At 46.9% G+C, this 25,718-nt stretch overlaps 1 protein-coding gene across 1 annotated transcript in view; it reads left to right on the top strand.

The window, feature by feature from the left end:
* Positions 1–25,495, top strand: part of rassf2b (Ras association domain family member 2b) — a 27,930-nt gene extending 2,435 nt beyond the window's left edge. The window contains exons 3-9 of the mRNA XM_084440387.1: positions 437–588; positions 1,793–1,896; positions 4,990–5,132; positions 21,519–21,672; positions 21,898–22,019; positions 24,655–24,752; positions 25,360–25,495. Coding sequence (XP_084296513.1) covers positions 437–588; positions 1,793–1,896; positions 4,990–5,132; positions 21,519–21,672; positions 21,898–22,019; positions 24,655–24,752; positions 25,360–25,429 — 843 coding nt within the window. The 3' untranslated portion in view covers positions 25,430–25,495. The remainder of the gene's footprint in view (positions 1–436; positions 589–1,792; positions 1,897–4,989; positions 5,133–21,518; positions 21,673–21,897; positions 22,020–24,654; positions 24,753–25,359) is intronic.
* Positions 25,496–25,718: the final 223 nt, after the last annotated feature.

The raw sequence follows: 25,718 nt of genomic DNA, 5'->3' as shown, positions 1-25,718 counted from the left end.
CTCTCTCTCATTCTAGTTCTCTCTCTCTCTCTATCTCATTCTAGTTCTCTCTCTCTCTCTCATTCTAGTTCTCTCTCTCGCTCTCTCTCTCTCTCTCTCATTCTAGTTCTCTCTCTCTTTGTGGTTTAATATCCCCCTCCTTCGTCTCAGTAACTCACCCTGTCCCAAGGGACTAATAACTGTTAGTGTGTGTGTGTGTGTGTGTGTGAAAGAGAGAGAGAGCGTGTGTGTGTGTGTATTTGTGAGTGTGTGTGAGAGAGCGCGTGTGTGAGAGTGTGTGTGTGTGTGTGAGTCTGTGTGAGTGTGTGTGTGTGTGTGTGTGTGTGAGTGTGTGAGTGTGTGTGTGTTTGTGTGTGAGTGTGTGTGTGTGTGTGTCAGTGTGTGTGTGTGTGTGTGTGTGTGTCAGTGTTGATCATGGCTCGACTGCCTTTGACAGGAAGAAGAGGAGCTGATTGTGGAGGGTTTGCTGAATATCTCCTGGGGTCTGCGTCGACCAATCAGGCTTCAGATGCAGGATGATCACGAGCGAATCAGACCTCCTCCCTCATCCACATCCTGGCACTCAGGCTGTGCCCTGGACACGCAGGGGTAGGCTGTCACTCCCTCCCTCCCTTTCTCTCTCTCTCCATCCCTCCCTTTCTCTCTCCATCCCTCCCTTTTTCTCTCTCTCCATCCCTCCCTTTCTCTCTCTCTCCATCCCTCCCTTTCTCTCTCTCTCTCCCACCCTCTCTTTCTCTCTCCATCCCTCCCTTTCTCTCTCTCTCTCCCTTCCTCCCTCCCTTTCTCTCTCTCCCCCTCCCTCTCTTCCTTTCTCACTCTTTCTCTCTCTTTCCTTCACCTCCTCCCTCTCTCTCTCTCTCTCTCTCTCTCTCTCTCTCTCTCTCTCTTTCTTCCTTTCTCTCTTGTATTCTCCCCTGGGCTCTGCTCCAGTTACCACAGTAGGACTGGGAATGTATCAGATGATGTTGGTGTATATTTACACACAGTGTGGAGAACGTTCAGTTCAGACCTGAATAGAGTCAGTCTGAGAGAGAGGAAGCTCTGGGCATAGACAACCTAACTAACTTCTCTCATCACAACCCAGCTGAACATTTATAGTGGAAACCCTGGACATTCACATGTATGGCTCCATTACATATGTGAGTGTGAAAGCTGGGTGTTCTTATTGTTGTTTATTGTTTATTATTGGTCCCCATTAGTCGACGCACAAGCAACAGAATAGTCTTCCTGGGGTCCAAATTAATTATATATATATAATTATTTCTTAATAGAAAGAATGGTTCCGTTAAAGACTAGGTTATTACACCCTCATCAACCCCCGTTCCCCAGACAGCAGTCACCATGTAGCTGAGAACACCAGGAGTGAGAGACAGAGGGACGGTCTCACCTGAACATGCGTTTCATTCATCCACGATTGGATGGATTAGTAGATGAGGGTCACTTTAATAGATTACTAGACTACAGTTAATTGCCAGATTTCGGAACCTTATAATTATAATGTCTAGTTGTGAACTTAGGAACCAGAATGAGGAACTGATTAGTGCTGATAAGATGTTATAAGGACAAGCAATAACAAGAACTCCAATGTACCTGTACTGGTAATAGCCTATATGGCAAATAAACTTTCTATTCTATTCTATTCTGTTCAAATCTATTTTATTCTATTCTAGTTTATTCTACTCTATTTTATTCTTTTCTATTCTCAGAAGTTTAAATAGAACGGTGGGAGCGCTACAGTACGGTGAGAGACAGTTCTGATGTGAACATGACCTCTCATGACCTCTCATGACAGAAACAGCACAGAGGGCACCCAGCAGCAGACCCCGCCCACGGTGGAAGTGACGGCGCCTGAGAGCCAACCAGAGGACAGCGCAGAGCACGAGGAGGAGGGCGGAGGTGGGGCCTGGGGTGGGCCGGGCCGTCAGAGCGCCATCTTCTGGGGCCCAGGACAGGGTCGGCGAAGGGCCCCTTATCATATTTTTTTCATTTTATTTATTTATTTATTTATTTAAAAGGGACAGCGTACAGCTAAAACATATCCATTACGCATAGACTACTATGACAGCATATAATGCACTGTACCAGATTCTAGCTTCAAGCTCATTTGCATCTGCAGTCCCGTTGACAGGTCAGAGTACATAAAACACAACAAGCGATACAGAATAAAAACAACATGAGAACACAGAAAATACAACACAACACAGATGTATGCTTGTCAGAGAGAGGCCAGTCGCTCTCAATGAGTGTACGACTGACCAGCTTTTAAGATGCTTTTCAATGTAGATTTAAAAGTGCTCACAGAGCTACATCCTCTGACCTCTTCAGACAGAGCATTCCACTGATTTGTAGCTTTCACAGAGAAGGCTGACTGCCCAAATACAGTTGGGCGGAATGGTATACTGCAGTCTTTTGTAGAGACTATTCTAGAAGACCTAATGGAGTTTGCTGAACGGGTGTACACAAGGTCACATACAGTAATGGAGGAGGAGCCAAGCCATTTAGGATTTTGAAAACCATACACATGTTTGAAAAGGATCTGAAATGTTCAAAGCTCAAGAGGTTGTGTTTCTCCAGTATCCTACAGTGATGAAAGTACATTGGCTTTTTGTCTAGAGTTTTTAAAGTTTGTTTGTATAAGGACTGCAGAGGTCGTGTTACTGTTTCACCAGCCCGCCCCCAACATGCAATACGACATGTGGGAGAGGATCATAGCATGAATAAATATCTTGGCGGCACCGAGAGAAAGACAGTTTCTAATATGTCTGAAGTTCGCTAGATTGTACTTAATAGTTTTAATCTTTTTTTGTACATGTTTTTTGAAGTTTAAATTGGAATCCAATAACACGCCAAGATATGTAATGTCAGTGACTATGTCAATCCTTTTCCCTTTAATAAGGATATCCACGTTTGGAGGCTTCACAGTGGTCTTAGAGAAGAACATGCCTTTGTCTTAGCAACATTGAGACTCAGACATGCGTGTTCAGGTAGCTAGACATGCGTGTTCAGGTAGCTAGTGTTCTGCCTGCTGGAGGCGCCTGGGCGAGCAGGAGTGTTGTGCGGAGCGACACACTCAGGGGCGAATTCACTAAAGGATTGCGCAGCTTTTCCTGACGCAAAGCCTGTGCAAATAAGTCAAAAATTATGTTTGCTATTCACAAAGCCCTCGCAAAGGGTGAAATACGGTGTTAACTGCGTTGCGTTCGTCATTGCATTTCTCTGCGCCGGTGTTATTAGCTCATATTTAAATTAGGTAATATGGGCGGAGAATGTTCCCCTTTCTATGCAAATGAACATTATTGCAAAACCCGCCCAATTCACAAAGATCGGCGCAAATTGCCTCACGCAGTTAAAGTGAAATGAATTGCGTTTTCAGAGACGTGGTGGTATTTAAGCGCAAGGGGTGTGTCGCGGCCAGCCTGTCCGCTGATCATGGCAGCAGTGATTGTTGCGAGGCGAAGGCATCGCAACGCCAGGCATGTTGTTCGTGAGAGAATATTTAGAAGAAGTTCACTTTTTGATTTAACACTAGAACCACCGCGGTAGCTGTTTGGACACCAGAGCGCGCAGCTCTTCAGCCAACTGGAGGATGAAGTCGCGTCTGGGGAGGCTCAGTTGACTATGAGTCTCTCCACCCGTCCCCAGCGAGTCCAAGCTCCCCCAATGAATAATACTTATTTATAATAGCCTACATAGCACGAAACTGTGCGTATAATAGTCTATACGCGAAACTGCGCATTCCCTATAGCTGTTCATTGAACGGCTGGGGGCCGATATAGGTATAAATAAATAAAAACATAGCCTACACAATATTTTTTTTATTTGAATGGTCTTGAAAATATTTTGCTTTTGTATCATAGGTGACGGCAGGTATCATCTTCAGCCATGGATGATGACTCCCGTGCGTAATCCTTCCAACGTTGGAGAGGCGGCGTACAACTGGGCTCACATCAGGATGCGCGGTGTGATTGAGTGCACATTTGGAATCCTGAAAAGCCGTTTAGATGCCTAGATCGTACCGGTGGGGCAATGTTATACACTCCCCCAAAAGTATGCCAGATCATCGTGCTGCAACTTGCATAACATAAAATGACAATTTTTCCTTTGTTCGTCTTTTCAAATCATTCCACCTCTGTTTGCAGTCTTCCGCGTTTACACACACCAATGGCACTGACTGATTGGGAAATTAAACCCCAAATATGATTTTTTGCTGCAGTCGTGATATTTTTTGCGGAAAGCTGTGAGACATGTTTTTGAACCTCGTCCGTGAGGCCTTCAAGTTCGCTGTCTGAAAATCGTATCTTTCTTTTTCTGTCTGCCATCGTCCAATGATATGCATACGAGTTGTATGCGCTGTATGCGCAGTATTTATAGTCATTTCCTATATCAGCAGCAAATTGCACTCAGCTGCAAACACCGAATGGGCGTGTTTGCGCTGGGATATTATTAGCGCAATGTCTTTAGTGAATAGGTTTTTAAAACGGAGCACATAGCTGGCGCAACTGACGCGCAATGTAATGGTGCAATTAGCGGGCGCAATTTGCTTTAGTGAATTCGCCCCTCAGTGCCATCCGAGTCACTTCACTCCTCTGGTCCAACCTGGCCAATCAGCGCCGACCAAACTGAACAGCCCGAGAAGACGGCTCACCGACATCAGGGTCCCCGTTCTGTCTGAATGGACCAGGCTGGGGTCCCCGTTCTGTCTGAATGGACCAGGCTGGGGTCCCCGTTCTGTCAGACATAGTTTCAAGTTCTTTAGCGTTGACTTCCTGGAGTGTCAGATGGGCGGGATTTCCATATTCTGAAACAGCCCATTGATCCCTCTGTGCCATTGATCCCTCTTTGCCAGATACACAGAGAAGACATTAATGAAAGTATTTCAAATAGTGTTTGAGCCCAGGCATGCAGGGTTCCTAAGCCAGTTTGGATTGGTTTAACATGATGTCACTCACTCCTCCCTTCTCGATGTCGCCCTGCGTTCTGATTGGTCAGAGGAATATGAGAACTCCGCCCAGCTCCTGAGGACGAAGAGTGACGCCGGGGTTCTGAGGCGTGGCCAGAGACGGTCGCCTAGCGACCAGAGGAGGATACGAAGACACCGCTTCTCCATCAACGGGCACTTCTACAACCACAAGGTACACACACACACTACTACACACTACTACACACACTACACACACACACTACACACTTCTACAACCACAAGGTACACACACACACTACTACACACTACTACACACACTACACACACACACTACACACTTCTACAACCACAAGGTACACACACACTACTACACACTACTACACACACACTACACACTTCTACAACCACAAGGTACAGTACACACACACTACTACACACTACTACACACACACTACACACTTCTACAACCACAAGGTACACACACTACTACACACACACTACACACTTCTACAACCACAAGGTACACACACACTATTACACACTACTACACACACACTACACACTTCTACAACCACATGGTACACACACACACTAGTACACCCACTACACACTTCTACAACCACAAGGTACTGTACACACACTAGGGCTGTAACTAATGACTATTTTCATAATCGATTCATCTCTCGATTCTTTTTTAATTAATCGATTAATCTGATAAGACTTTTTTTCCCCAAAATGTTATTCAAAAACCAACATGAATTCCAAATCAGACCTACAGTATACAGCATGTGCAAAAGATATATACTCGTTTTTCTGTTCATAAAGTGCCCAAAAAAACAGGTAGGCCTATTTTAAAGTTGCTTGAATGGACTTGAGCTGAGAATAGTAATAAATAAAATTATTATTATTTTATTTTTTTATAATACAGTCTTAACAGGCTTTGCTACATCAAATAGCTTTAACAACAAGCCACAGGCTATAGTGGTAGAAGGTTTCAATAAGCAGGCCTACATGCTTCAACTCCAATTTTCCTAACTAGAACTCAAGTGTTAGTGTAAAAAATAAAATTTCCATTGCAGTGCCAAAAGGTTGGCATGTCCAAACGCTCCTGGCTAAGGCTAGCTCTCTTCCTAGAATAGCATGTTACATGCTCCTGGCTAAGGCTAGCTCTCTTCCTAGAATAGCATGTTACATGCTCCTGGGTAAGGCTAGCTCTCTTAATAGAATAGCATGTTACATGCTCCTGGCTAAGGCTAGCTCTCTTGCTAGAATAGCATGTTACATGCTCCTGGCTAAGGCTAGCTCTCTTGCTAGAATAGCATGTTACATGCTCCTGGCTAAGGCTAGCTCTCTTCCTAGAAGTTGCCTGCTGCTGAGAACAGCCTCTCAGATGGTGTTGAGGTGCCAGGAATGCACAAGTACAGTAGGACCTAGCTAGCCGGACCAAGGTGGGATATCTATCCTGGTGAGCCTTCCACCAATGTATTGGACTTTGTTTCTTGCCAAGGGGTTTCTCTCGAAAGTATGTGACTTCATTCCTCACGTGGCTGGTGAGATCAGTTTCCTGCTCCTCCTCTTCACTGCTGGTTTGGGAATGGAGGAGTGAGTCAAGCAGAGAGACGGGAGTTGCAGGTCCAGCAGCTGCAGAAGGACTGAGGGTTGGTCATCTTGCTGCTGCTGCTCATTCATCATCTCCCGTCTCACTCTGAGTGCCAGTGTTTGGACTTTGGTTTGCACATTCAGGACTTGTTCAGGTGTTAGAAACTTGAGTCTCTTGAACCTCAGGTCCAGGGTTAGTGGAGACACAATGCAACGGCCATGCATTCCGTGAGTGTCCGATATATTGGACAGTCCTGGATGACGTGGTCTGCAGTTTGTTGCTCAGCGCCACACTCACACACCGCACAGGATGCCAAGCCCCATCTGTGCATCGATGAGTGGAAGCGTCCGACGCCGGTCCGGAGGCGATTAAGCCTCACCCACGCCGGTCTGGGTAAGTCCATCCCGGGAGGGGAAGGACCAACGGCCGGGATGAAATCACAGAGTCTGGAGGTGTTCACCTCATTACATTACATTAGTCATTTAGCAGACGCTTTTATCCAAAGCGACTAACAATAATTGCATTTAACGTAGGAAGAGCCAATGTACTACTTCTTGGCAGAACTCACAAGTGCATCTTCTCTCTAAAACAAGTGACTAAGAGCATAATCTAGTGCTGAAGGCAAAGTGCAAGAATAGCAATCTAAAGTACAGTGCAATATAATATAATACAATAAGTGCTTAGGCGGGAGGATTGTTGTAGTACTTCTTGATGAGATGAGTTTTGAGCCTGCGATGAAAGATGGGCAGCGACTCTGCTGTCCTGACATCAGTGGGCAGTTCATTCCACCACTGCGGGGCCAGGACAGAGAAGAGCCGTGACCGTGTCGATTGACCGCAGGAGCCTCAGAGTGACGGGGCAACCAGTCGCCCTGAGGTAGCAGAGCGTAGCGGTCGGAAGGGGGTGTAGGGTTTGACCATGGCCTGGAGGTAGGAGGGGGCTGTTCCTTTCATTGCCCTGTAGGTAGCGCCAGAGTTATAAACTGGATGCGAGCCGCTACAGGTAGCCAGTGTAGGGAACGGAGGAGGGAAGTTGTGTGGGAGAATTTGGGGTGGTTGAACACCAGGCGAGCAGCAGCTTTCTGGACAAGTTCCAGAGGTTTAATGTCTGACACCGGCGCCCCAGCGAGGAGGGAGTTGCAGTAGTCTAGGCGGGAGATGACCAGGGCCTGGATGAGTACCTGCGACCTCCCACTCCGCACGCCAGGTGTGGTCCGCCCATCTTGCCTCGCTGATGTTAAGATCTCTGCATTGCTGCAGGAGATCCCGTGTGGCAGGAATAAAAGGGTGTCTGGACTTGAGACGCCGGGGAGGCTCCGCTGTTGCAGTGAGCCTGTCAGGCGAGACGTGCTGTGGTTCCTGTGCGGCGGAGGCCAGCGGGCTGGATGCCTGCGAGGATGGGAAGGTTGTCCACAGGAGTGGGACTGTTACGCCCCCTGGTGGCTCGAGGCAGAAGAGCGCAACATAGGGCGACACAATGGGTCAGTGAGGGTGCAAGTACACAAAACCAAGAGACGAATATGCTATAAAGAATTTATTACCAAACAAAGGCAACACAGGGAAGTCAGTGAGAAACTAAATGTGGCACCAAAATAAAGAACCAAACATAAATCCCGCCCCTCCCTTAACACTAGAATAGCTGAGGGTGGGTCAAGGTGACCCATGCAACTACATTAAAAAATAATTCTCTGCAACCGTTCAAGTTACAGCGCCCTGCTTTCATGACTTTTCCTAGATATGTGCGTTTTACGTGTCAGTGTTTTTGAAACTTTGAAATCCCACCAGGAAAAGGTAGTTTGGTCATTTTTTTAGTGTATTCTGGCTAAAAGCCGGTCAGCCATCTTTTTTTACCTGACTTTAAGGCTGCAATGCTACTTTCTCCCAGCAGATGTCGCCTAGGTTCATCAATATGTTTTTTTTTTAATAGGAATCAAGGTTGAATGAATAATCCATCCTTACATATGGATATAAGAATGTGCACAGCAATAATATTTTTGTGGTAGACTATATGTGATTTCAACAATGAATGCAAAAGGTTACACTCACACAATGGCTCATTTAGATAAAACTATGTTTAATCTCAAAACGTATGCTATCAGCTCAACACAGGTCAAATGTCTTCAAACGAATAGCACTCAATAGTCTATGATGCAAATGTTGAATTTTGAAATGCTGTGAATGTCTTGAAAACACAGCCTTATGTTTATGGATGTGAATGCTTATGTACGCTATTGAATGAATGCAAAATTACTAGGGGGAGGCTATTCAACCCTCTAGATCGTTTGCATTGGTTCAGGGAATAATATGTTACAATGTTGCACTTGGCACTTGGATCGTTTTTGTTCAACTGGCAATCTGGACAAAGCAAATATATAATATAACTGGGAGTATAATATAATTATAATTATATAGGAGCATTGGTGTGAGTAAAAAGAACTGTGCTTTATCCCTCTGGAGTCTGCGCCCACGGTGGCGCGGCGTCGTACGTTTTTATAGATTTTTCCGCCATATCAACACGCACAGAAATCATATACATAATTGTACACCGTTGTTTTGTGTATAAGGTCTGTTTCGTGTCTTGAGATTTACAGCGTTTATGATTGGTTCCTGAGGGCATCATACGACGCCTTCTCTGAATCCATTGGTTGGAGCTTTCCCCATGGATTCAGCTGTCTATCAGTCTCAGACATAATAAACCAATGACCATCCACATTATTCACCACTTTCTATCAAGCGAGCCCCCCATTGGATAAACCTGGGCCATGTGGTTTGCAAACAACTAAGGGAGGATGTTTTGAAGCCGGCACGTTACCTGAATGAACTTAGGCTACCGGAGGAGATAAAATGAGCAAACAAACAAAAAACAGGAGATGTGCTGAGGTTTTAGAGGCTGTCTTTGAGTCCAGCTCATCAGAAGAGGAGCTTGGGGGATTTGGAGACGTGACAACAATTTGGATCTCGTCGATGATGTAAGTTTGGCTAGCTTCGCTAACATTAGCCCATTCTTACCCGTAATGTTGACGTTACTGTAATGTTGCCGACTGCTTATGTTAGCTAGCACTGTTTATGTTAGCACTGTATGTTAGCTAGCTCTGTGTGTTTATGTTTTATGCTTAGCCACTGTTTATGCACACAAAATGATCAATCCTACTGTAAGTTACCTCATGAACTTATCAAGAATAAATATCCGCTCATTATATTTGTGCGTAAAGGGAGTAACTTAGGGTGTCTTCACACATATAGTTTTGTGCGCACCAAACGAGCTTTGGGCCCGAGAGCACTCTGTATGGGCCTGTGTGAACACAACAATCGCAGACAAGTGCACACTAAAACAGCCACTCCGAGACCCTCCTGAAGAGGTGTTTTCGGAGCGGTCACAACCTACATCCATGGGTCGCAACCGATCTCTAGGGCGCTCCAGTTGTGTGAAACTGCCCGTTCTCGGACGGATGTTTGACCTAAAAAGACCCCGTAGTCAGATGCGCTGTGCATTGTGGGGCGCACTGTTTGTTTACTTGACTCTCCAGTGGAGTGCGAGCTAGCTAGCGAGCTAGCTATCGAGCTAGCGCAAAGGTGATGAGGGACTGAATAACTGAAATATTATAACTTTAATAACCGAAATAAGAGGACAAGAGACATAAATAAGCACTAGTGCTATGAGCAACAGGCGTTGTAACATCTCCATGTTTACGTCTTGTTTACATCTCAAGCCGGTCTACTCCTGTTTACAGCCGTCGTCATGGAAACATCATTGGTGCGCACTACATCTTGCGTGGCCTTGCTTATGTAGTTTGCTTATGTAGTTTGCTTATGTAGTTTGCGTCGACTATGAATCCGGCCTAGGCGCGGCTGTGCTTCTCCAAAGTGCGCCGACTTCTTGTTTCTGTCAAAACCAAATCTAAAGTAGGCCTAATGATTTACGTCCTGCAAAATATACATCTTTCTATCCAACAATGCATGTTTAATTTGCCAGTGAATGTCTGTTTTGCCAGTGCTCTACTAGAGTATGTGTGTGTGTGTGTGTGTGTGTGTGTGTGTGTGTGTGTGTGTGTGTGTGTGTGTGTGTGTGTGTGTGTGTGTGTGCGCGCGCGCGCGTGCCCAGGCCCAGGCCTTAGTTGGCCAGTTTACCTACTCGGTTAGCTTACCCTGTGTTGTTAGTCCTGCCTGTTGTTTTGTCTCATTGGTCTTCTCTGTTCTTGTAAAGCGTCCTTGGGTGTATTGAAAAGCGCTTTATAAATCTAATTTATCATTAATGTTGTTTCTCTGTTTTGTATTTTTCAGAAAAGAGAAGCACACACCAGCCACGTTATCCACGCCAGTTTCCATCCTAGTTGGTTCTGCTGAGATGCGTTCAAGACCACCGGCTTTGCTATCAGATATCTTGTTCATAGCTTGATACACTCATGAGATGGTTTATTTATTGATTTTATTAATTTATGGAGTAACAAGTCCATTGTTTGTTTGTTCATTCCAGTGAAAAATTACAAGTAAATGATACGTTTGGAGAAAGAGAACCTGTTTCCTTGGTCTTTTTATTTCCAGACATTCCATGAAGGTTTATGTGGTGTGTAGTCATTATTCAGTATTATTACATCCCAGTATTACATTTGGGGAAAGTAAAGTGAAAAACAACAATTTACTAAAAAATGTATTTTACATAATTGTATTTTAGGCTTTGATTATAGATGAATTTGGCTATTTTAACTAACTTTTCTATGCTATTTCATTTATATATATATATACACCCAAATGTGACAAGGTGGAGCAGGGGTGTCAAACTCTGGCCCGCGGGCCAAATTTGGCCCGCAGTGTAATTATATTTGGCCCGCGAGGCAATACCAAATGACTACTAGAGCTGGCCCGCCAGTATTATACAGCGCATTCACCGCTAATACTACAAATCCCATAATGCTCTGCTGTTGTTTTGGCGCGTCAATCAAGACAGGACCCAGAAACGCCCTCTCTTCTGTGACTGTAGTCATAGCAATCTCATACTACAACTGTAACCGTGTTACCACTTCTTAAAAATGGCGAAAAGAAAGGCAGAAAACAGAAGCTTTACGTTATGTAACGTCTCACTGTGATGGAGACACCTGTGTTGACCTAGCCGGCCGCTGTGTTTGCTCTGTTCCTGTTCATTCAATCCTGTCTGCCTTCTTGCCGGCCTGTCTGCCTGCCTGTCTGCCTGGCTGTCTGTTTGCATGCCGGCTGTCTGTCTGTGTGCCTGGCTGTAGGACAGTCAGGGTTTTACAAGCTTCTCTACTGAGCAGATGGAGCACCAACACTTGTGTCTGAGGGCGTATTCACATATGTTAGTGCACACCATTGATGCGCACCAAAAGCGAAAGTGATAAGTGCATATTCAATGTTAAAGCAAACCTTGTTTGGGTCCATATTAAAATTTTCATTTGTTCAATGTTGGCCCGCGACTTTGTTCAAGTTTTACATTTTGGCCCACTGTGTATTTGAGTTTGACACCCCTGAGGTGGAGCTTCTTTATAGCAACATCCATGTTGGAGGCATTGTCAACTGTGGCTGCCACAACCTTCTCTTGGATGCTGAAGTCCTCCATGATCTCATCTATCTCCTCAGCCACAGCATGCCCTAACCAAGCCATACGTTGTAGCCCTCCCCAACCCCCACTGGTTTACATTGACATGCAAATAGGCCTAGCTGTCTGTTTGCTGGTAGCGAATGTCAAAGGAGAGGGAGCAACCTTTTATTTCAGCCAACTCTCCTAAGTGATGAGATGATGTTTACTTTGTGGCATCTGATGTGGCATTTTATTGGAACATGTATGTTTTTATATCACTATAATATATATCACTTATCACCCAATTGAATTGGTTTCGGTGTAGGTAGGCTACCCTTGTGATCCATGAAGGAACGGTGCGTGAGATTGAAAATAATCTGAAATCACAACGGGGTTGACTGGCTGTTCAGCCACACATTAGGCTAGGCTAGGCTAAGCCTAAAACAACAACATTGCACTGGAAACTGGCACTGTCTCGTTTTTCCACACACAAAATTACATCGAGAGCAACAGTCATGGGCGGTCACCACTACTGAGTTAGACAATACGATTCTGCTAATTTCACATTTGTCAGGCACACTCGTCCACTAACCCAACGTTTTGCACAGTCAGTGGGCAGGCTCACTACAACCCCCACCATTCACAGAATTCTCAATGAGCCTACATTGACATGCAAATAGCCTAGGATGGTAGGTGACACGTTTGCAGCAGTTTTGCAAATAGGCTAGGCTGCTAGCTGCCAGTTTTAGACTGCTAGCTGACAGTTTTAGACTGCTAGATGACAGTTTTAGACTGCTAGCTGACAGTTTTAGACTGCTAGCTGACAGTTTTGCAGTGACTGGGTGCAAGATCGCTCATCGTCACTGTAAATGAGGGCAACCTCAGTGCCTCTCGAGCATAAATAAAGGTTTGAAAGATCTATAAATCCACAAGCCGGCCAAGTCCAATGCATCTTGATCACAACTTTCACATCTATTCTTGGCTGTGATATTTATTGTACTGAGTAAATGTTTACATTGTATATTGTCTTGACCCATTGAGGAAGCTACAGTAAATGTGAATATAGGCTAAGCAATACCTGAATTTTAATGTGCAACATGGACAAACTCTAGCCTACTAGAATAGTCGATATTTTCCCATTGCACTTGCAGACCCTTATTCTAAGCCACAAGAGCCACTTATTCAAAAATAAAATGTTAACTGAATCAGATTATTGTTGGAGTCAATTTATTTTTCAGTAGCCTTTATATTGCATAGAAAACTGTGCTCATGCGTCACGCTGTGTTTGTAGCCCTCTGCAAATACCAACCCCACCCATACAGCAGCACCTACAACTACATAACATAGGTTGGATAGGCTAATAATAGCCTAATAAAAAACTACGTTTGAGCTAGCTAACGTTACCTACCATTAGCTCAACCGGGACAGTTGCCAGTTAGCGATGAGAGGCAAAGTCCCAAGCCCAGTTGATAGCCTCCATCGTGGGATGAGGGTGGTGCAATCATGGCCACTATCCAGCTTCATACACCCAACGTTAGGCTAGCCAAGCTAGCTAGCAAGCAAGTAGTTGCAAAGTCGAACAATACAGGTTGTAAAATGATGCGGGGGCATATCTCTCGCTAGCTATGCATGCCGTATTATATTATTTTAAGAGTTTGCCCCAAAAGACAAAAACGTTAATTTGAAGTTAAAAGATAACAAAAGCTGGGGCCGTCTCTAAAGTGGGGCCGTCTCATTCATAACGGCGACAGGCACTAGCCTGGCAGACTGCATCGAATAGTTATCAAACAAGTTTGGGAACTAACGTTAGCTGGCATAATCCAATAATGCCCCCAAAAGAACCCCTCCACTGCACAAGCGTTTTACCAAACCTAGCTAATAAGCACAAGCTACTGAGTGCAACGTTAGCCCTGCTAACGGAGAGAACGGATTTGGAGGAGATTGTTGCAGCTGGTGCTAAATGAGGCAAAGGAACATGTCAAATAGAATACAACAAACATGCGGAAAATGTATTCAATCACTTCTTCTTACGGCCAGTGTCGATGCAACTATTACTGCCCTCCACAGAATGGTGCTACATACGTCACGTCCGGATGTAAACAAGCCGGATTGCCAGATTGGTGCTGCAGCCCCAACGAGTGCTCCAAATCCCCCCAATGCGATAAAAACCCGCCCAAATATTATATATTTATTTAGTATAATATATATCTATATATCATAATACATGTTAAGAAAAATGCCTTTCAGCTCAAATTCCGAAAATAAAACTGCAACACAAGCCTACCCCAGCGGCTTAGCCAGAAATCCGACCGGGCCTGAGTAAACATAGAATTCATCCATAAATCTATCCATAAATTGCTCAATAGGTGAATAGTCCTACATCATACTGCGCCAATGTGTTCTTATTTTTCAAGTGTTATCAGTGATATGCTTTCTATTTGATAATAGGGCTTGGGAAAACGTAGTCCCAGACACGACCATCTTATTTCTAGACAGGTGTATCTATTTGTAGCCCAAGCCGGTGTCACAAACACACACACGAGCGCCATCTAGCGGCCATTGTGTGTCAATAACAGCCTCCCATTCTAAAGACTGCGGGGGCATTTGACCCACCCCCCAGCTATGCTGGTAAGTTTCAAATGCTTGGCGCTGCTAGTGTTAACAGGTGCAAAGCACCCAACAAAATACAAGGAATGGTGACCACAACTAAAACTGGGGTTCTAACAGAAAATAACTACATGTGGTGAAAGAAATGGAAACCCTGGGGTGTCTAAGGCCTGCTCACTGCTCCCTGTGTGCAAACAGACAAAAAGGGTTAACAAAACACAAACAAACGAATACAACTAAAGTGGGCTGTTAAGCAAAACAAGGATCAGGTTAACAACTAATAACACTACTTTGAAGCTCCAACAAAAGGTTAACCAATAACCCAAACAAGAAAGCTAAAAAACCAAACCCGCTCTACATACCCAAAGCTCTGCCACCGCTCAGGTAGCAGAGACAGAACTGAACACAAAAGGCCATATATATAGGGGAGGGACACCAGGCGATTGGATGATTGGATGAGTGGGGAGGTGGGCTGGAGAACCGGAACAAGTGTGAATGATGAATGATGATTGGAACCAGGCGGCCGCATCTGCGAGAAGCTTGACAATGAAGAAACAGAAGGGGGAGACAAAAACAACACCAAGACAACACCAAACACATACTGGGCCCAAAAGAAAACAACACAGCCAACACAAACAATACGTAACACTTCCCCCCACAAAGAGTCAGCCTACAGCTGACGACACTCCAAACCTCCCCATTACATCAATCCCCCCCATCAGAATAAAGCTTCTGGGTGCACAAATTTACGCACGAGACAGGGCATCAGCAAAGATATTCTCGCTGCCCTTCTTGTGGCGAATAACCAAATTATAATTCTGAAAAATCAAAGACCACCTCATTAGTCGTCGGTTGTGGTTGTACATACGCTGTAAAAACACTAGTGGGTTGTGATCAGTAAACACGACCACAGGCTCAGCACTAGACCCAACATAGACCTCAAAGAACTGAATCGCAAGCAACAAAGCCAAAGTCTCCTGCTCGATGGTAGAATAATGGCTCTGGCTGGAACTGAATTTCTTTGAGAAATACCCAACTGGATGGACCAACCCAGTAGAATCCATCTGAGTCAGCACCGCACCAGCCCCAGTAGAACTAGCATCCACCTCAATAGAGAAAGGCTTGCTGAAGTCAGGAGCCATAAGAACCGGAGCGCTGCACAAGAGCGCTTTGCAGCTGCCAAAGGCCGCCTGACACTTATCTGTCCATACGATTGGAACTAAAGGACTAATAAGATCAGTCAGTGGAGCTGCAACGGATGAGAAATTTCTACAAAAGCCTCTGTAGTAACCTGTCATGCCGAGAAATCGGCGCAACTCTCGGCGCGTAGCCGGCACAGGAAAAGACTCAATAGCAGCAACCTTTTCCTTTAGGGGGCGCACTTCACCGCCACCCACCTGTTTCCCTAAATAAGTGACAGTCGCTTTACCGAATTCGCATTTGGCCAAATTCAAGGTGAGCGACGCATCGGATAAACGCTGGAACACAGTCCTCAGCGAGGACATATGAGCCGACCAGTCAGACGAGTGAATAACTACGTCATCCAAATATTCAGTAGAGTTGGACACCCCAGAAAACACAATATTGACAAGTCTTTGGAATGTAGCAGGAGCGTTTCTCATGCCAAAGGCCATCACCGTATATTGTAAGAATGAATCCGGAGTTACAAATGCACTAATATCGGAGGCACGAGGTGACAGCGGAACTTGCCAATAGCCTTTGAGCAAATCTAGCTTAGTGACAAATTGGGCTGAACCGATGGTCTCAATACAGTCATCTACTCTCGGCATAGGAAATGAATCTGGGATGGTTACCTGGTTAACTTTACGATAATCAGTGAAAAATCTGACAGTGGAATCTGGCTTAGGCACCAGTAGGCAAGGAGAGCTCCAGGGACTAGAACTAGGGCGCGCTAAATCATGTTGCACAAGATATGCAACCTCCTGTTCCATCTGAGCTCTTTTGGTGGCATTGACTCTATAAGGGTGTTGCTTAATAGGCCTTGCCTCGCCAACATCATGCACAAGTACCTTAGTGCGCGTGGGAACATCCCCAGACAGGGAAATTCTGAAATGAGCTGGAGTAGGTCAGCCTCCTGCTCTCGGCTAAGATGAGGCATGAGAGAATGAAGGTTATTTAACATGTCTGAGTTACACAACCGAGGAGTCTGCTGCTGAACGGTTCGCAGACTCAGACCATCCTCATCACTCACTGCACACACTGAGACACCAGAGGGGACAACTGACGCCAAAGCAGCAGGCGTGATCACAACAGGCGCACGCTGCACAGTAGGCTGAGCTTCCTCTCTGGAATAAAAGCGCTTCAACATATTGATATGGCATACCCGGGTGTTCCTCCTCCTATCAGGGGTTTTTACCACAGTCTGTTTTACTTAGCCGGCGCTCGATTGTATATGGTCCAGAGAACCGAGCACACATTGAGGAACCAACAATCGGCAGCAAGACTAACACTGAATCACCCGATTCAAATGAACGCGACTGAGCGCGCTTGTCAGTGACACTTCATGTCATTCTGAGCAGATGAAAGGCTATCCCTAGCCATGCTACAAGCCTCATGTAACCTTTCCCTAAAACGACTGACGTATGAAAGCACAGGTTTCGGGTCAGATGAACTGCTCGTGCCCATGAGCTGGTCCTTTAACACCTGTAGAGGACCCCTTACAGTGTGACCAAATACCAGCTCAGCAGGACTAAAACCCAACGACTCCTGCACAATTTCTCTCAATGCAAAGAGAGCCAGGGGAACACCCTCGTCCCAGTCTTTACCACTCTCTGTACAGTACTTTCGTAACACTGACTTCAAAGACTGATGCCACCGCTCCAGCGCCCCCTGGGACTCAGGATGGTACACGCTGGAGATTCTGTGAGAGATAGAAAGAGATTTTAAGACCTGCTCAAATACCCCTGACAGGAAATTAGTTCCCTGATCAGTTTGCACAATCTTAGGAAGTCCAAATGTCGAAAAAAAACTTGATCAGGGCTTTTATGACAGATTGGGATGTTATCTTCCTAAGAGGTATTGCCTCAGGGTATCTGGTGGCTATACACATGATGGTCAATAAAAATTGGTTGCCAGATTTTGTTTTAGGCAATGGACCAACACAATCGACCAGTACATGCTCAAACGGTTCCCCAATAGCTGGAACCGGGTGCAGAGGGGCAGGCTTAATCGCCTGATTAGGCTTTCCCGCTACCTGGCAAACATGACACGCACGGCAGAAACAAACCACATCTTTTTTTAGACCTGGCCAAAAGAAATGGCGCAATATGCGGTCATAGGTCTTGGTGACGCCCAAATGACCCGCCCAGGGGCAATCATGGGCCAGAGTCAAAACCGACTGACGATATGGTGTGGGCACCACAATCTGAACCACTGTGTTCCATTCACTGTCAGACTCACGGTGGGATTTCCATCTCCGCATTAGGAGATCATTCTCTACAAAATAGTTGACATCCTTATTCGTAGCCACACCCATGTCTAACTCCCGAGCAGCCTCCCAACACTTGGTCAACCCAACATCCGTCTTCTGAAAGGACATGAGATGACTGCGTGTCATAGGTAGTTGGGTATGCTCGGACACAAGGGTTGTCTCTGGAGAATGCTCTGAGTACAAGCACTGGTCTCAGCAGTAGGCGAAGTGGCTATAGATGGAACTGGGGTAGCTGACGCGCCAGATAACTCAGTCGCGAACATGGTATCAGCCAAGTCAACTACCTCACTCTGTCTTCGTGCCTGCGCACGGGTGACTGCGCACACAGGGAACACTGCAGGAAACCTCTGGGCCAACACATCAGGCTGTAGAACAATGGGATGTTCCAGAACCTCCAACATTGGCATAACCTTGCCACCAGCAATATCATTACCAAGCAAAAACGTTACACCTCTGATTGGCAAAGACTGACGCACGGCAACCTTAAACACTCCACTGGCTAGCTCACAACTAAGGTGCACCAGATGGAGAGGCACCGACACATAACTCATTTCAATGCCCTGCACCAAAACACTAGACCCAGTGGATGACTTTTCAGAAAAAGGCAGAATGTCGGAGAGTATGAAAGACTGGGCTGCTCCCGTGTCTCTCAAGATACACACTGAACACTGGCCGCCGCCGTACCACTGAGAGACACCCACCCCTCTAACAAGAACGGTGCGTAATCAGGGTCCAATGAACCGTACACTCCACCCAACTGTGGTGGCAGAGGCGCTATTGCTTGTACCAACCCAACCTCCTTGGGGTGTTTGCTGGGCTGCGACATTTTATGTTTTAACATGAAACAGTAGGCCCTGACGTGGCCAGGTTGGTTACAATGCCAACACACTCGTTCCTCATCAGCGCGTGGTGTGACGGACCGGGGAGTGAACCATGGAGTAGACCGGGGAGATGACGGGCGGTGCACACCAGCCTGCTCTCTTGCTGGAGAGGAAAAGGGAGCTGAACTCCTCTTGCTACGGGAAAATGTCTGCTTGTGGGTTATCACAAATTCATCGGCAAGCACTGCAGCTTGTGCTATAGTCTTAACCTTCTGCTCATTCAGATAGGTCACCAGACGGTCTGATAAGCAGTTCTTGAATTCCTCAATCAAAATCAACTCCGACAATGACTTAAAGTCAGTAACATTGCTGGCTTTGCACCACCTATTGAATTGGGTCTCCTTGTCACGGGCAAACTCAACAAAGGTTTTGCTTTCGATAGAACCTAAATTTCTGCCTATACGCCTCTGGGACGTACTCATAGGCACGTTGAACCGCTGCTTTGATCGTCTCGTAGGACAGGCTATCCTCCAAGGATAGTGAGGCTAATATCTCCTGGGCTTTACCTGTCAGCTTACATTGTAATAGTAGAGCCCAGACTGCCTTTGGCCACTGCAAGGAGGTAGCGACACGCTCAAAAGCGTTGAAATAGGAATCAACCTCTGCTTCACGGAACGGGGGGACTAAGGCTATATGTCTACTGACATTGAAACCACCCGCAACTGCGGATGAATCGTTTGTCTTAGCAAGACTAGAGGACGGCGGAGAGTGTAAGACTGACGGAATGGAACCAGAGGATTGGATGGAACGAGCAGTGACAGCATCTAATTCCATTTGCTTCAGTTTTACTTCTGTCTCCAACTCCAGCTTCCGAATAGCCAACTGATGGTTGAATTGAGCCTCCCTCTCCCTCTCCTTCGCCTCTAACTGCAAACGAACTAACCTCAAGCTAGGCTGGGCATCACCTCCTCCAGGAGGGGAGGGGGGAGGAGAGAACCGGGGAAGAGAAAACCGTCTAAACGTACGAGGAGGGTTAGCCTCTTTCATAGGAGTACTGTCCATCAGAGCGGGCTCCTCCTTCGCCTCCTCCTCCTCAGACGCCGTCCCAGTCTCGGACCCAGACAACTCAGACTCCTTCATCTCCCCTACCTGCTCATCCATAGGAGGCTGCTGAGAACTGTGCGGGTCAGAGATAGGAGTAGCACCTTCACCTGTACCCAAAACATGACGTTCAACCAACAAATGTACTACAGCCTCTCTCAGCTGAGCTTTTACCAGGCTACTTCAAAAAGTAACATCAAAGTGGACCGCAATAGCCCTCAAATCCTCTTTCCTACAGCGATCTATGCGCTCCAAAGAAGGATCACCAAGAAACTCCTCCAAATTAAAGGCGCTCATGACTACAGGGCAAATGTCACAACGGGATCACAAAGGGATCACAGATCCCGGACGAGCCCCCATTTATGTTACGCCCCCTGGTGGCTCGAGGCAGAAGAGCACAACATAGGGCGACACAATGGGTCAGTGAGGGTGCAAGTACACAAAACCAAGAGACGAATATGTTATAAAGAATTTATTACTAAACAAAGGCAACACAGGGAAGTCAGTGAGAAACTAAATGTGGCACCAAAATAAAGAACCAAACATAAATCCCGCCCCTCCCTTAACAGGTGCAAAGCACCCAACGAAATACAAGGAATGGTGACCACAACTAAAACTGGGGTTCTAACAGAAAATAACTACATGTGGTGAAAGAAATGGAAACCCCGGGGTGTCTAAGGCCTGCTCACTGCTCCCTGTGTGCAAACAGACAAAAAGGGTTAACAAAACACAAACAAACGAATACAACTAAAGTGGGCTGTTAAGCAAAACAAGGATCAGGTTAACAACTAATAACACTACTTTGAAGCTCCAACAAAAGGTTAACCAATAACGCAAACAAGAAAGCTAAACAAAACCAAACCCGCTCTACATACCCAAAGCTCTGCCACCGCTCAGGTAGCAGAGACAGAACTGAACACAAAAGGCCATATATATAGGGGAGGGACACCAGGCGATTGGATGAGTGGGGAGGTGGGCTGGAGAACCGGAACAGGTGTGAATGATGAATGATGATTGGAACCAGGCGGCCGCATCTGCTAGAAGCTTGACAATGAAGAAACAGAAGGGGGAGACAAAAACAACACCAAGACAACACCAAACACATACTGGGCCCAAAAGAAAACAACACAGCCAACACAAACAATACGTAACAGGGACGCAGGCATCCTGTCACAATGTGCAAGGCTTCGTTGATAGGCGGATCGATGAGGCGAGTGTGAGCGCTGCAACACCAGTGCGCAGTATTCACTGGTGGAGTAGACCAGGTCTAGGGCTGCCATACACAGGGTTTTTGCGCCGGCGCCCCAGCCTAATTGGACCAGTTGCCTCATCAACGCCACACGAGCTGTTAACTCACTGTTAACCCTAACCCTAACCCTCTCCCTCTCTCTCTCTCACTCCCTCTCTGTCTCTCTCTCTCTCCCTCTCTCTGCCTCTCTCTCTCTCTCTCTCCCTCCCTCCCTCTCCCTCCCTCTCTCTCTCCAGACAGCAGTGTTTACCCCAGCGTATGGCTCGGTGACTAATGTTCGTATAAACAGCTGTATGACCACACCTCAGGTGCTGCGCGTTCTCCTCAACAAATTCAAGATTGAGAACAGCCCTGACGACTTCGCTCTCTACCTCGTACACACCAGCGGGGGTGAGTGTATGCGTGTGTGTTCGTGTGTGTGTGTGTGTTCATGTGTGCGTGTGTTCATGTGTGCGTGTGTGTGTGTTCATGTGTGCGTGTGTGCGTGTGTGTGTGCTCATGTCTGTGTGTGTGTGCTCATGTGTGTGTGTGTGTGTTCATGTGTGTGTGTTCATGTGTGTGTGTGCGTGTGTGTGTGTGTTCATGTGTGTGTGTGTGTGTGTGTGTGTTTTCCAGAGCGTGTGAAGCTGAAGCGTGGAGACCACCCCCTGGTTCTGAGAGTTCTGCAGGGTCCGTGTGAGCAGGTGTCCAGAATCTTCCTGATGGAGCAGGATCTGGGAGAGGAGGTCACCTTCGACGTAAGACACACACACACACACACACTCACACACACACTCACACACACTCACACACGCACACACACACACACACACGCACTCACACACACTTTAATATCTTTATTTGTGTTCACATTTGACAAGGAATCCTTGAGCACAAACAATAATAGAAGCGCAAGCTGTGGGAATCTCAACATCAGTTTCCAGTCTCAGTCTATGGACACAGGAAGCAGCGTCTCTTGCCAAGGCTTGACTGTAGCTTCAGGCTTGGACATCCCTGCCGTCTGCAGGCCCCTCACAGATCATCTATGGACATTACCTACAGTACACTTCCAAATATTAACACCAGCAATTTACATTTGTACCCAAGCTGTATAATAGCATCCTTGGTACTTTAAAACCTTGGTAAGGAATGCCTCTTCCAGACTGTGGTTGAATATACATCCATCTTTTAAAATGGTAGCTTCTCTAGTGTCCTCATCTACAACAACAACAACAACAACAACAACAACAACAACAACAACATCTGGTGTATTAGCTGTAACATCTGAAAAGGCATCATATGGTGGTTGAGACACAAGATTGTTTGTAGATTTTTAAGATGAACTAATAAGTCAACAGTTCTATCATGTGTTGTAATGTACGTCTCCTTACACACAGTAGCCATTCAGAATATGAGACTAAGACTCAGTGACTGAATGCTGGTCATGGGGCAGACAGTGAGGAGAGACGTGTTGGGATACCAGAGAGAAACACTGAGCCTCGCTGGAAGAACGCGTGATCTGTCTGGAGCTGTCCAAGGGACTATGTCCTCACTGTCAAATGGACTGTGTTCTCATCCACTGCTCAGCTCCTGAATATGGAGAGAGAGACTGTGATCTGATCTGTGATCAGCCAGAAGGCTAGCCAGCGTTGCTTGTAGTTTTAGACCAGTCCAGTTTTGTAGCTGTCTCTGTTGTTGTAACTTGACTAGGTTCCTCTGTGCGTTGTCTGGTGGTGGATGATGTTCAGTCTGTTGTTGTAACTTTACTAGATTCCTCTGTGCGTTGTCTGTTGGTGGATGATGTTCAGCACCACTAGCAGCAGCCCTTACTGAGGTCAAACAGTTATGATATCCTCACAAACTATTACAGTAGCCCTTCCTGAGGTCAGTCAGTCAGTTATAATATCCTCAGAAACTCAGGTTCCCCCCAGTCCAGGGAAGCTCTCATCCTCACCCAGAGGACTGGTGTCCAGAAACAGAGAAGATCTAGAAGGTTCCCTGACAGCCGTGTCATCACTGCTCAGCGCACTCATCACGGGACAGCCTTGATATCCACACCCTCCCAACACTGAACCCACCCTCCCAACACTATATCCCCCCTCCCAACACTATATCCACCCTCCCAACACTGAACCCACCCTCCCAACACTATACCCACCCTCCCAACACTGAACCCACCCTCCCAACACTATACCCACCCTCCCAACACTGAACCCACCCTCCCAACACTATATCCACCCTCCCAACACTGAACCCACCCTCCCAACACTATATCCACCCTCCCAAAACTATATCCACCCTCCCAACACTGAACCCACCCTCCCAACACTGAACCCACCCTCCCAACACTATACCCACCCTCCCAACACTGAACCCACCCTCCAAACACTATACCCACCCTCCCAACACTATACCCACCCTCCCAACACTATACCCACCCTCCCAACACTATACCCACCCTCCCAACACTTAACCCACCCTCCCAACACTATATCCACCCTCCAAACACTATATCCACCCTCCCAACACTATATCCACCCTCCCAACACTGAACCCACCCTCCCAACACTATACCCACCCTCCCAACACTGAACCCACCCTCCCAACACTGAACCCACCCTCCCAACACTATACCCACCCTCCCAACACTATACCCACCCTCCCAACACTATACCCACCCTCCCAACACTGAACCCACCCTTCCAACACTATACCCACCCTCCCAACACTGAACCCACCCTCCCAACACTGAACCCACCCTCCCAACACTATACCCACCCTCCCAACACTATATCCACCCTCCCAACGCGGAACCCACCCTCCCAACACTGAACCCACCCTCCCAACACTATACCCACCCTCCCAACACTATATCCACCCTCCCAACACTGAACCCACCCTCCCAACACTGAACCCACCCTCCCAACACTATACCCACCCTCCCAACACTGAACCCACCCTCCCAACACTGAACCCACCCTCCCAACACTATATCCACCCTCCCAACACTATACCCACCCTCCCAACACTATACCCACCCTCCCAACACTGAACCCACCCTCCCAACACTATATCCACCCTCCCAACACGATACCCACCCTCCCAACACTGAACCCACCCTCCCAACACTATATCCACCCTCCCAACACTATATCCACCCTCCCAACACTATACCCACCCTCCTGTTTAAACAATGTCTCTCTTTCACACACACACACACACACACACACACACACACACACACACACACACACACACACACACACACACTCACATACACACACACACAACCAGCAGTCTACAGCTGCTTCAGCGTTGGTTGTACTGAGGGGAGCTCCTGTCCAGCCTGTGAGCTGTAGGTTTTCTGACTGTGTTCTCCCTCCCTCCCACTAGGTGGCGCAGTACATTAAGTTTGAGATGCCAGTGCTGCAGAGTTTCATCACCAAGCTGAAGGAGGAGGAGGACCGGGAGGTCCAGAAACTCAAGAGGAGGTACGTAGCTCAGGAGGTAGAGCCCCCGGCTGGGTATCTCAAGGTCCCTGGTTCCATCCCAGCTTCCGGAGTGTTCCAAAGTGTCCTTGAGCAAGACTCTGAACCCCAAAATGGCTCATGTGCGGCACGGTGGCGCAGTACAATACTTCGTACTGTCGCCTTAGAGCAAGAAGGTCTCCGGGTCTTTCTGTGCTGTGTTCTCCCTGTGTTCACAAGGGTTTCCTCCAAAAGAACCCAATACGAAAAACATGCAGAAGAACAGATGCAGAACAGCTCCTCAGTCCGGTCCCTGACCAGGACCTGGACTGAGCACTGGGACGATGGCTGCCCACTGCTCCTGACTCCCCTGGAGGAGGACGGCTGGGATGGGGGAAACGCAGGGAACAATTTCCACAACAATTTCCCACAAAAGTTGCATGTGTGTGCTGGGCTGTGTGCCTCTCACGATAGGTCATGTGTGATCAATAAAGACCCCCCCCCCTCAGGTCCTGTCATTATTAATCTGTATCTCAATGATGTACAATTAATTCATGGAATGTTGACATTATGTTTAATTCTCTCTCTCTCTCTCCCTCTCTCTCTCTCTCTCTCTCTCTCTCTTTCCCAGGTACACCTACCTGCGCTGTGTTCTAGAGAAGCAGCTGCGTTGTTCTCCAGAGGGGACCACCTGTATGTGACCCACTCCAGGACCTCCAGCACAAGACCCATCCCCTCACACCTGGACCCCCCCCCCACCACCCCCAGCACAAGACCCATCCCCTCACACCTGGACCCCTCCACCACCCCCAGCACAAGACCCATTCCCTCACACCTGGACCCCTCCCTAGGACACTGTGTAGACTACCTATCCATCTCCCTAGGACACTGTGTAGACTACCTATCCATCTCCCTAGGACACTGTGTAGACTACCTATCCATCTCCCTAGGACACTGTGTAGACTACCTATCCATCTCTCCAGGACCGGA

Source organism: Borostomias antarcticus (genome assembly GCF_949987555.1).
Source record: "Borostomias antarcticus genome assembly, chromosome: 6".
NCBI lineage: Eukaryota > Metazoa > Chordata > Actinopteri > Stomiiformes > Stomiidae > Borostomias > Borostomias antarcticus.
This window is presented reverse-complemented; position numbering and strand designations above follow the sequence as displayed.